Below are 11,800 nucleotides of genomic sequence, written 5' to 3' on the forward strand. Positions count from 1 at the left end.
ACCACGCAGTCGTGGGTGAACGGGGAGTACAGACCCGAGGGGCCCCAGTGTTGAAGATCAGTGTGTCAGACCTGTTTGCCTACCCTTACTACCTGGGGGCAGCCCGTCAGGAGGTGCAGGATCCAGTTGCAGACGGAGGTGTCTAGTCCCAGGGTCCTTAGCTTTTCCAACCAGCTGGGAAACAAGTCACCCTTAAATGGTGCACCTTTAGCCCCTTGTCAGTGACACTGGGGTGGAACTAATGAAAGCAATGTCCAAAAAACAGACACTAGATTGCCTGAAACTTGATTTGCAAAAATACCTGGAAATTGAGCAATCTGCTTTTAAACTGATGCACCAACTGTGGTAGGATTCTTACCCATATTGTGACAGACTAGACGGAACTACTGTCTAGTCCTGACCATAGTAAGATGTTATTTTCTATGGTAGAGTAGGTCAGGGCGTGTTTTTCTATGTTCAAGTTTTGTTTGGGATGATCTCCAATTAGAGGCAGCTGGTCCTTGTTGTCTCTAATTGGAGATCATATTTAAGTAGGGTTTTTTCCAGCTGGTGTGGTGGGATCTTGTTTTTGTATTGCTCTGTGAAGCCTGCAGAACGTGACCTTTAGGTTTCTTTATATAGTGTTCTGAATATAATAAATATTTATCTTTAGCCCTCAACACACTACCAAAGCCTTATTTTCTACACTGCTGGGTTCACATTTTAATGTGACTGATTTGCAGCAAATGTAGAAAACCCACTTTGGACATTGTGTACTGTTTACCGAACTAAGCTATTCTAATGAATCCCACTGAGGTCTTCACATTCAGCCAACTCAAACCTTGCCTCATTACAAACCTCAATTTTCCCCTGAAGTTCTACCCATTGATATGAAATGCTGAGACCAGACCATTCCATGCCCTTCACATTTTATTAATCCAAAGACTGCAATAGATCTTCACATTCGTTTGCTGGTCTTCTTGTATGAGATGCCAGGCAGAGTCAAGGTCTGAAAAGAGAAAGCATCTGTAATCATTATTCAATAAATCCATGCCAGTACACTATGCTTACCAAACCGGACGCACATTGATTTTGTTCACCCACACTAGAAGCGATCAGGACATGCAGGTTGAAATATCAAAACAAGCTCAGAAACATTTATATTAATTTGGGGCAGAAATAATTCAACATTTATGGCAATTTAGCTAGCCAATTTGTCCTGGTATATAAACATTGGGTTGTTATTTTACATGAAATGCACAAGGTCCTCTACCCTGACAATTCACAGAAAACGGAGTTTGTTTCTCTTCATCTCGCCTCCTTCCTTATATGGAGGTTGACAACATTACAACTGACCAGAGTGTGCCCCTCAAAGTTCATCTTCCAATCACCCACATGGGTATATGCACCTAAGAACCAATGAGATGGGAGAGGCCAGACTTGCAGCATGTTGAGCATCACAAATAGATCTAACTTCCATTTTAGCACCTGGCCACGCAGACGCTTGCTGAGGCGCGCGAGCAGTGTGGTTGCCATGATTGAATAAACGGTAGATTTATTTTGCGACGCGAGCGGTGGGGTCAGCATGTAATTAGGACATTGGTGGCAGCAAACTGTTGAATTGCATTCACGGCACTGTCAAAGACTACCCATTTTGTTAATGGTATAAATTAACCCTGAAATAGTGTCGCTTCGTGAACCCCCAGCCATATGCCCCGGACTCACGTTGACGAGGGTGTTTGCGTCTGTAAGTTCTGTGACATATTCGATCCCATTCAAGAAGGCCATCAGCTTGTTACCTTCCCTCGTCACCACAGACTGAAACAGGAGAGGTCAATGGTTAGCTCTGAAAGCAGTGGTCACCAACTACAGTCAACTAGCACCAATTTAACAGGCCCAAGTTGGATGGCCATATATGAAGAAAAAAAAGTGTGACAGTGTGCATCAGGTGTGTGAGTTGCTTTTGAGACGTAAACTGCTATAATAGTGCAACTGTGAGCCTAGTGCCCGGAGAGCAGAGGAGATTCTGCCAAAGAAAGTCAGTCCTCCCACAACATCACTGGGACCTGAACTAACTAACCATAGTGACCCCACATCAGCTGAACGTTTAGTTAGATACTGGCTGTATATGTAGGGAGATGGATAAATCCAGGCTACATGTATGAAACTCATGGTTGGGTTGTGACATGCGCCACCCACATTGACCTTCTCCCCGGTCGGCGACTCGAGCTCCGTCTCCTGGCCAATGGTGAAGGAGTTGGTGAGGATCTTTGTTCCCGTGGTGACAGTCACCTTGAAGTGGTCTCCAGTCTCCTCAATCTCAGAGATGCTCTTGATGTCTTTGCCCTCCTGGATAAGCTCATCAGGGAGACCTACATGTTTGCAGCAACGAGTGAGTCATATACTGTGCTTTTTAGTACTACAAAAGTTAATGAAGTGGGACATGAAAACTGAATTATTACTACTGAAGTAAAGTTCTGATGCACTATAATATGGCAACAATGAACTGAATGCAAACATTGAATGCATTCCCAGCTAACACAACATTCTGAGGATCATACGTTTTAGGGCGTGGTTATTTTGCATACCAAATTCTGGCAATGGTGCAGGACAGTCGCTTGGCTTTGGAACATTCCCATTAAGGAATTTGACAAAATGTTATTTTCTTGGCATTTCATGGGATCAGAATATTTCCTGAAAGTTCAAACATTTAATTTAACGTGAAGTACTAGGAACATTAGTCATTTTACATTGGGAATGTTCTCAAGTTGTTCAGCTGACTTTAAATATACTCGTGTGGGAATTTCAGTACTTCAACATAATGTTCTGTAGGTTCTCAAAGTCATGTTCTCAAAACACTAAGAACTTCTCATACAAAAACAACGAACATTAAACAAAATTACTAAACACACATTCCTTTCTCAGCTTCAACAAAAGCCAAGTGTACACCACAGTAGTTGGCCACACCTGATCTTACTGAGTGCTTGTTCCTGTTGAAATAGTATGTGAACAGACTACATTTATCCACTTTCAATGAGTTACAAAACTAATGCATGACAACTCCATCCTGGAAGCACAGTGGATTAATTCCATGGATAGAGGACAGAAGAGCATAGGTTTGAATCTCACTGACACAATGAATGATTAATGCCTAAGCAAATCATTTTCAAACAAACCCATCTGTGCTGGAAGTTCAAAATAGTTAACCCAAACTAAACTAGCGGTGTTAAGTCTTAAACATTCAGTGAAAGTTAATAAAATAAAAAACAGGAAATAACCTATAATTTGTTGTTAAAACTAACACCTCCCAGGAGAACATAGTAAGATGTTCTCAGAACCTCCCTGGAACCTATAAAAACATTTTTTTTAAAGCCTACGTCTCACTTCCATTCTCAGAACATCCAAGGAAACTAGTGTGCTACCTGGGTTTGCTACTCAGAAGTAACCATTGCATTCGCAATCACCATCGAACATCATTACTGAAAGGACTACAACTTCTGAAATTAACACCAAGTCTAATCAAATGTACAAACCCAACAGCAAGACTTACCAATAGCCTCCATGAAAGACTCAAAGTTCTCATGTGTCTCCATCTGGTATTTCCCTGAGAAAGACATGGTGACTATAAGACAGTGACCGTAGAGATAGCCACAGCTCCCTGCTTGTCTTTATACCCTCATCTATCCAGCCCTGCAATCATTAACTAACTAAAGGTGTCTACAATTGAGAACGCCTCCCCCTCATATCTTCCCTCCTACTTGCCTGTAGGCACAGATCTAGGATCAGCTTCCCAGCCAAGGGCAACTAATCTACATAGCAATGGTCAACTTTATTGTACTCTCCCTTCTCATCCTCTCTTCTTCTACTTTGGCGGTGTGAGTGATCATTGATCTGTTTTGATAAACAAGGCCTCCTCGACTCCTTAGAAAAATGATAAGCAGTCTCATCATTGTAATACAAGTGTATGGATCAATCAACACGTTTCAAATTCAACTTGACTTTATCTCGCTATACACCTGTGTTGAAATTAAACCAGGCTACATTGCACTTTGAGTTGATTGAGTTGAGAGGTGTATTTTGTCTCCCTGCACTATAAAAAAAACTTTGAATCAATATACAATTGTAAGGCAGCAGACTGCAATAGGATTGTGAGTTTGCAAAAATGTTTGGCATATAGCTGAACCAACATACATTCTCAAGTTGAATTTCAATGTTCACTCAACTTTTCATTTGATGTTGAGTTATATTTGATTTAGGTAGTCTCAATAATAACTGGAACAGCCACTTCAGTAACAGGTGCAAAAGGTCCAACTAATAACAGATTGGATTACTTTAGAAAAATGTATGTTACTTATGTTGGTGTAGCATAAGATTAATCAACCAATCAATGTACATGCAAAAACACAGGTCTTAAAAAAAAACAATTCAACGTACAATTGTCAGGCAACCAGCTGCAATAGGGTTGTGAGTTTGCTCCACATCTGGGAATATAGCTGAACCAGCATACAGTGTTGATTTCCAAAAACAAATATTAAATTGTAATTAGACTCAACAAGTTTCTATACATTCAGCTCACTGTGAGCAAAGTTTGTTGAGTGAACAAACATTCACCCATTAGCTACATTTACTTTCCTTCTGAAGTCCAACAAACTCAGAGAATAACACTGATTAATCAATTGGTTAAGTTGGCTTTTTTTACAGTGTGCACCATTTGTATTGCCCTTGCTTATGTCTGTCTTTATGTCAGTGTGTGCATCATGTACTTTCTTTAAATTATACAACGGGTGGGTGTAATCCTGAATGCTGATTGGTGAAAACCACATTACAGCCGGTGTCTATGGCTAAATCTATGATGTTAAAATGCTTATTTACTCTGTTTCATCTGATTGCGCAGTCTACTGTCTCATCAGCCCAGCCAGGCAATTTGTGAACTTGATCTCCACTATAAAAAGCATCTACACATTATCTTACATTTCTTTTAGACTAAAGTTTAGTTTTCAACAGCGGAGATTTGTATAAACTTTGCTGTCTGTCTCTGCGACATTTGCAACATTGTTTCAATATTCAAATTCGATCTCCAGCTGTCCCATAGTAATGAACGTGTTGGGAGTCGGGACGAGACAGACAGGCAGTCAGCTTTTTTCATCCAGTCGAAATAATGAATGAGCTGGCTTCATTTTATGTATATATACAAAGAAATGTCAATTGAAAAAAGGTCAAATGAAACAAAGTGCAGCTAGTTTGCAGTCTTTCCAGCTTCAGTTTGAAGTGATTCTTTTAGCTGTGTTCTTGGCTAGTTCCTCTGACTGGCAGTGTCCTGACGAGAAAGCACATTTTCTATACAAGGCGAAATCGCACCTCATTAGCTCATTGTTATGGATGCATCCAAATAAATGTCACAAGAAAACTGCTTAAACAAATGCAAATGCAGCTACTGTTGTTATTCTGGTTGCACTGTTTGACGTGAATGTACGTTAAACAGCGTAGTTGGCTAGCTAGCAAAGCATGGGATAAGAACGTTGCCAGCCAGTATGGCAATGGAACATTTAGAACGAACGAACGACTGGGTCACATCCATAGATACAGAACAAAAAGACATGAAAGACTGGGAACCGAACCGATACCGTCTCTGGAAACCGAACCAATAGCATGAATGACCAGCCAGCTTGGGTAGCAACCCTAGATTTGTGTCGGGACTATATCTTGTGGAAGGATGAAATAGTATGAATTAATTCATAAAAATAACGTTTTTCATGAGAATTTGTCAGTCATTATATGAATATGTTGGTAACCCATTGTATAAAATTGATACTGCCCTTGAAGTCGGTGTTTGGAGGATATATTGGCACGGTTTGCCCTCCCTCGACTTCGTCTCGGGCCTAACAACCCCCGTGCCAATATAACCTCCAAACACCGGCTTCTCGGGCATTATCAATTAAATAGGGTAGATGTCTCTGTGTGTTCTCTGATCTGCAGTATCTCATTTTGATCTGTGTGCTGAGACTGAACCAATAAGAGTTCCTGTAGTCATGAGAACATGGAAACTGCCTCTCTATGAAAAACACAAAGCAGAATGGACATGGTTGAACCTTCTTGAGGTTATTCAGAGAGAATTGACTACTGCATGGAATAATTAACATTAAGCCATGAGTAGACAGAATATATTAATTCTGAAGTCTATAGGTCTATTTATGATGTATTTTGGCGTGTATGTGTCACGTCCCTTTGGCTTTTTGGCTGGTATACGTTACATGAATGTCTTGACACGCTCTAGATAAGAGCATTTGCTAAATTACTTAAATGTAAATTTGTAAACATATGTTATATAAATTCTATTTCTATGATTCGGACCAAGTTACATCAAGATTACATAAATATTAAATATCTACACCAATGTAGTAATGATAAAAGGTAGTAGTAATCATAAAAAGGTTTTATCTAAAACTAAAGGTCACTATCCAAGGTTTACTGCTACTCCATTGTAGACAGAGAGAGATTCAGCTGGTGGACCAGACTTAAGGACACTTTAAACCAGTTGCAGGATGTAGTGCAGAATGTAAAGAAAACCTCAAATAAACAAACAAATAATATTTAAAGCTGATTCACAAACATTAAAGCATATCAGTATATCACTGCATCTAAATTATGCTGCTTTTTCAAAAAATGTTGTGGAACATTTGAATATATTCCCTGATTAGATGTTATACTCTATACCTCGCTATAGAATTACATAATTACTAACTATGTAACATGATGTCTATGGTAACTATGTAACATGATGTCTATGGTAACTATGTAACATGATGTCTATGGTTACTATGTAACATGATGTCTATGGTTACTATGTAACATGATGTCTATGGTTACTATGTAACATGATGTCTATGGTAACTATGTAGCATGATGTCTATGGTTACTATGTAGCATGATGTCTATGGTAACTATGTAACATGATGTCTATGGTTACTATGTAACATGATGTCTATGGTTACTATGTAACATGATGTCTATGGTTACTATGTAACATGATGTCTATGGTTACTGTGTAACATGTTTAAGGTTACTATGTAGCATGATGGGTGCATTCGTAAATTTGCTCTGGCTATCTACTCCGATTTCAGGGCACTCTCGTCTGACTGTGCCAGAGTGCAGAATTAATTTGCGAATGCTCAACACTCGCTGAACATGACCGATGCCGGTAAACGTCTGAAAAAAATGTCAATAAATTGTTGCCAGCAGCACATTTGCAGTCACTAATGCTATGCATAACATGAAAACAGCCTAAACAGCTCTGCTAGGGTGAGTAAAATGGTAAGAGTGGTGTTTTCTCATTTGTGTTTGGAAGTAGCTAGCAAGCTAGCCAACTTTAGCCAGTTAGCTTGGGTGCTTGACTGCTGTTATGAGGTCAGAATGCTCATATCAACCCTACTTCTTTGCCAGAGCGTCCACTGTGCACTCTAAACGCCCCCCCCCCCCCCCCCCCCGAGAGCGAAACGCTCTGAATTTATGGACAGACAATCTGACAACGCTCTGACTTTACAAACGACCCAGAGCGCACCCTGAGACACTGGAGGCAATTTACGAACGCAACCGATGCCTATGGTTACAACCTATTTTGGATATCAAATCAAAATCAGCATTTACATTTTATGTTTATGGTTGGATCATCATTGGACATTAAAAACTCGAAATGACCTACTGGAGATTCGCTCAAAGGTTTGTGCGATTTGAGACCAAAACAATGAAAGCCAGTAAGGGAGAGTAAAGTCCACTGAATTAGAACTATTAGAACAGGCACACTGCTTTAAAAAGCACAGGCCAAAACACTAAGCCTAGTGTTACAGAAAACTATACGACGCACAGCACTCATTTCATGTTTCAGATGTTGGATGTTGTTGTGCACTGGACAAATAGTAATTGTTTGAGTCAGCTGAGAGAGAAACATACATACACCACGCATACTCGCACAAGCTTTATTAACATACACATTTGGACGTGTAAGAATTATTACAGCTATTTCTGTTCATACAGTATATAGCTACAATATTTAAGCATGCAATATAAAGGCAATCTACAGGGGAGTGCTCAGGGTCCTAGCTAAGAATTTAACTCCAGTGTTTTGATATACATTAAATGTCAAACACAGAGTTAAATTCTTAGCTAGGTCCCATCCAGTGAGGTTGCCTATATACTGAAGAAGGAGGTCAGTAAATGGGTGGGTGAAATAGGTGGGTGAACTATGAACTACATCTAGGTAACTTTGAACTACAAATCCTATCAACCAATCTCTCAAGTGACCCCCATGGAACCCTGGCGTCACTTGCAGCTCATTGGTGGACTCTATGAGGAGGCGTGTGGTCAGCCAAGTGCAGGAGCCTGAGGATGACGTCTGCGGAGTCGCTGCCCTCTGATTGGCTGATTTGATTGTCGCCTTCCTCCTCAGTGAGACAAGATTGGTCCACACTGCAGCCCTCTGAGATACAAAATAAAGGATGAAGGAGGACACACAAGTCAGAAAGCACATAATTGTATCCACCACAATATTAGAACCCTTTCAGTGGTATATAACCACAATGATCATCACAGAAATATTGGATTGATGTGCCCTCACCTGAGTCACAGCAGACTCCCGGTGCGGCGCAGCGTGCTGTATCAGATCCACAGGGTCTCCCTCCCGCCTGGCAGGGGGTGGGCAGGTAGTTCTCCTCCATGCAGTGTGCCGTCTCCCGAGAGCCCATCCAGCAGCCCACATCCTCCCCACAGCATATACTGGGGCCAAAGCAGCGGCCCTGCTCCCCTGGCCCACAAGACATACACTGCAAGGGGAGAGAAGGGACAGTCGAGTATGAGGTTGTTCCATCATTCCAAAAAAAATAGATTCTTATCGACATTCTTGCTCCCTTTTACAGGAGGAAGACAACGGTTCATTGTCAATTCTCTGAATTCAGTCCTTTTACAGAGCCTCACTTTGCTCCTACTCGTCTTGATGCCCCTCTAAGACAAATCATACCTGTTATCTACACATTATATTTAAATAGTTTAGATATAGACGGATTCAGTTGCAGCTCACCTTGCGCTGTGGAGCGTCCATTATGGACCTCTTGCCCCCGATGGGACAGTTGGAGATGTAGCAGGCTGAACAGACAGACAGGACGTACAGTAGACACACGGACACGGCGGCTCCAGTCATCTCTACTGAGAGAATGATAGATGAGGAATACAAAGAGCGAAAGGGATAAGAGGGCTACAGACATGGACAGAGAGGAGTCTGAATATTCCGTCTAACATTCCCATTACACTGTCAACTGGAAATATCATACAAATCTGAAACACTGAAATCCAAACCAACTTAACAAGGCATACAACCAGAGACAGACCGACACACAACACCTATACACACATCCACAGAGACAAGCTCACTTGCTGATCTCCCGGTGTACAGCACAAGGCGAATGAGTTTGTTCGTTCCGGAGTGACTCCCAGGTGAATGTTGAAGTTCTGTATCTTCAGTGGCACCCAGACCTCTTATACACCCTCTCCGGGAGTGACACGGACCCCTGACAACCACTTAAGGTGTGTATTAATGAGCCTGTCTTACTCCCCCTTCCCCCTGATAGTGCTGGGCTGGGCAGAGGCCTGGCCAGTGGTACAGCCATACAATGGCCTGGAGTGGTCTAAGCCATAGAGACAGTCATTAGTGGAGGGCCTGTGTCCGTGACCATGCATGTGAGAGAGGAGAGGGGTTAAGAATGAGACAGAGCAGAGGTGTTTAGTATGTAGATGGAGATGGGGAGGAGTGTTCAACCTAGACCTTTGGCCTATTATTATAAAGACGAGGAGAGCAGTGAGCAATGTTTTTCAGTGAGCAGTGTTTTTCATTGTTATCTGACAGACTGGCAGACCACATCCTATATGTGTTCCAGATCAAGGACTGGGAAGCAGTATCATAAAGTGGTTGGATAAGATCTATCTGGACATATTTGTACCCCTTACTGAGACTAGGGGTTCTCTTATCAATGCACTTCATGATCTTATTGGCTAAGGTCTACAAGAAGCATCACATCATCTTCAAATCAAATTCAGCTTTGTTTGGTTTGCTAATTAAAAAGCAACAATATGCAGCTAGCGTAGTCCATAATTACATAAATATGATTACACAATCATGGTCAAATGTATACACACACACACGCGCACACGCACACATGCACGCACACACACACACACACACACTCCTGATATAACTGATATGTCACCTTTAATAAACTTGCTAATACCTAAAAGGATTTAGTACACATTGTCTAGGTCTTAGGTTAATTGATTAAATGAGCCCATTAACACAGACAATGCTAATCAGCTTCCAATTAAAGGCTTTTCACTCTTCCAATGAGATGAGCTCAATTAGTGCCTTCCGGATTAGTAATCCGGTTATTGATGGAGAAAGGCAGGGTCAAGATTTATGCGAATTTAGTTTACGTCAGACGATTGGTACATACACGTGTCATAAGATGACATCATAGTTTTCAACCTTTCAGAGACAGCAAACACTCCTCTTGTATGATGAGTCACTGTGAGGTAAGACAAGAAAAGGCTGGGTGTTGCTGCCAGAAACCTGTCTATATGCTTGTGTATAGGCCTGACTGAGAGACTGATGATGGCCCAGTTCAAATATTTTTTATACGCATCCTTCCTCACTTTTAAAGTTGATTTGAAGAGGCTCATTTTAAGTGATAATGCAGAGAAGCTGGTGTTTGGAGGATATATTGGCACGGTGTTGTTACAAAGTATCGATTTAGCCAGTCAGCTGAAACAAAGTTGTGCATGTTGCTATGACAACCAGCTCAATTTGCTGTCTGTCTCCTTTGGACACATTCACATTATATGGGACGTCTAGGACAAAAAAGGCTTCTCAACAGTTTTTACCCCCAAGACATAAGACTCTTGAACAGGTAATGAAATGGCTACCCGGATTATTTGCATTGTGTGCCCCCTCCAACCCCCCACCCGCCAACCCCTCTTTTACGCTACTGCTACTCTCTGTTCATCATATATGCATAGTCACTTTAACCATATCTACATGTACATACTACCTCAATCAGCCTGACTAACCGGTGTCTGTATGTAGCCTCGCTACTTTTATAGCCTCTCTACTGTATATAGCCTGTCTTTTTACTGTTGTTTTATTTCTTTACCTACCTATTGTTCACCTAATACCTTTTTTTGCACTATTGGTTAGAGCCTGTAAGTAAGCATTTCACTGTAAGGTCTACTACACCAGTTGTATTCGGCGCACGTGACAAATAAACTTTGATTTGATTTGGAGATCACAATTCAATATTGAAACACAATAACTTCAAACTGAAGCTGGAAAGACTGCAAACTAGCTGCACTTCGTTTCGTTTGACCTTTTTTCAATGACATTTCTTTGTATATATCCATAAAAATGATGCCAGCTGATTCATGATTTCGACTGGCTGAGAAACGCTGCCTGCCTGTCTGTCTCGTCCCGACTCCCGACCCCGACACGTTCATTACTATGGGTCAGCTGGAGATCGATTTTGAATATTGAAACAATGTTGCAAATGTCGGAAAGACAGACAGCAAGGTTCATACAAATCTAAAACTAAAAGTTAGTCTAAAATAAATGTGAGAATGTCTAGTTGCTTTTTATAGTGGATATCAAGTTTGTATCTGCAATGCCTGGCTTGATGAGACAGTGGATTGCGCAATCAGATGGAACAGAGTAAATAGGAATTTTAACGTCATAGATTTAGCCGCTGGTAACTTATGGAATAGACACTGGCTGGAATGCGCTTTTAACCAA

The 11,800-nt window shown here is 41.2% G+C and overlaps 2 protein-coding genes across 3 annotated transcripts; both read right to left on the reverse strand.

Moving 5' to 3' along the window:
- Positions 1-891: 891 nt before the first annotated feature.
- Positions 892-3,686, reverse strand: LOC123730433 (fatty acid binding protein 1-B.1-like). Of its 2 annotated transcripts, none has more exons than XM_045707134.2 (4): positions 3,530-3,686; positions 2,185-2,351; positions 1,705-1,797; positions 892-988 (listed from the first exon to the last, which is right to left on the reverse strand). In XM_045707134.2, the coding sequence occupies exons 1-4, from the start codon at positions 3,594-3,596 to the stop codon at positions 938-940; spliced, it is 378 nt and encodes a 125-aa protein (XP_045563090.1). In that variant the 5' UTR covers positions 3,597-3,686; the 3' UTR covers positions 892-937. The 2 variants fall into 2 exon arrangements, with proteins under 2 accessions (XP_045563090.1, XP_045563089.1); XM_045707133.1 differs by having other exon boundaries at positions 2,179-2,351; positions 3,530-3,685.
- A 4,262-nt stretch (positions 3,687-7,948) lies between these two features.
- Positions 7,949-9,513, reverse strand: LOC106584961 (isotocin-neurophysin IT 2). Its single transcript, XM_014170645.3, has 4 exons — positions 9,400-9,513; positions 9,050-9,174; positions 8,591-8,795; positions 7,949-8,452 (listed from the first exon to the last, which is right to left on the reverse strand). The coding sequence occupies exons 2-4, from the start codon at positions 9,167-9,169 to the stop codon at positions 8,307-8,309; spliced, it is 471 nt and encodes a 156-aa protein (XP_014026120.1). The 5' UTR covers positions 9,170-9,174; positions 9,400-9,513; the 3' UTR covers positions 7,949-8,306.
- Positions 9,514-11,800: the final 2,287 nt, after the last annotated feature.

The sequence above is a fragment of the Salmo salar genome, chromosome 24 (assembly GCF_965601325.2).
Source record: "Salmo salar chromosome 24, fSalSal1, whole genome shotgun sequence".
NCBI lineage: Eukaryota > Metazoa > Chordata > Actinopteri > Salmoniformes > Salmonidae > Salmo > Salmo salar.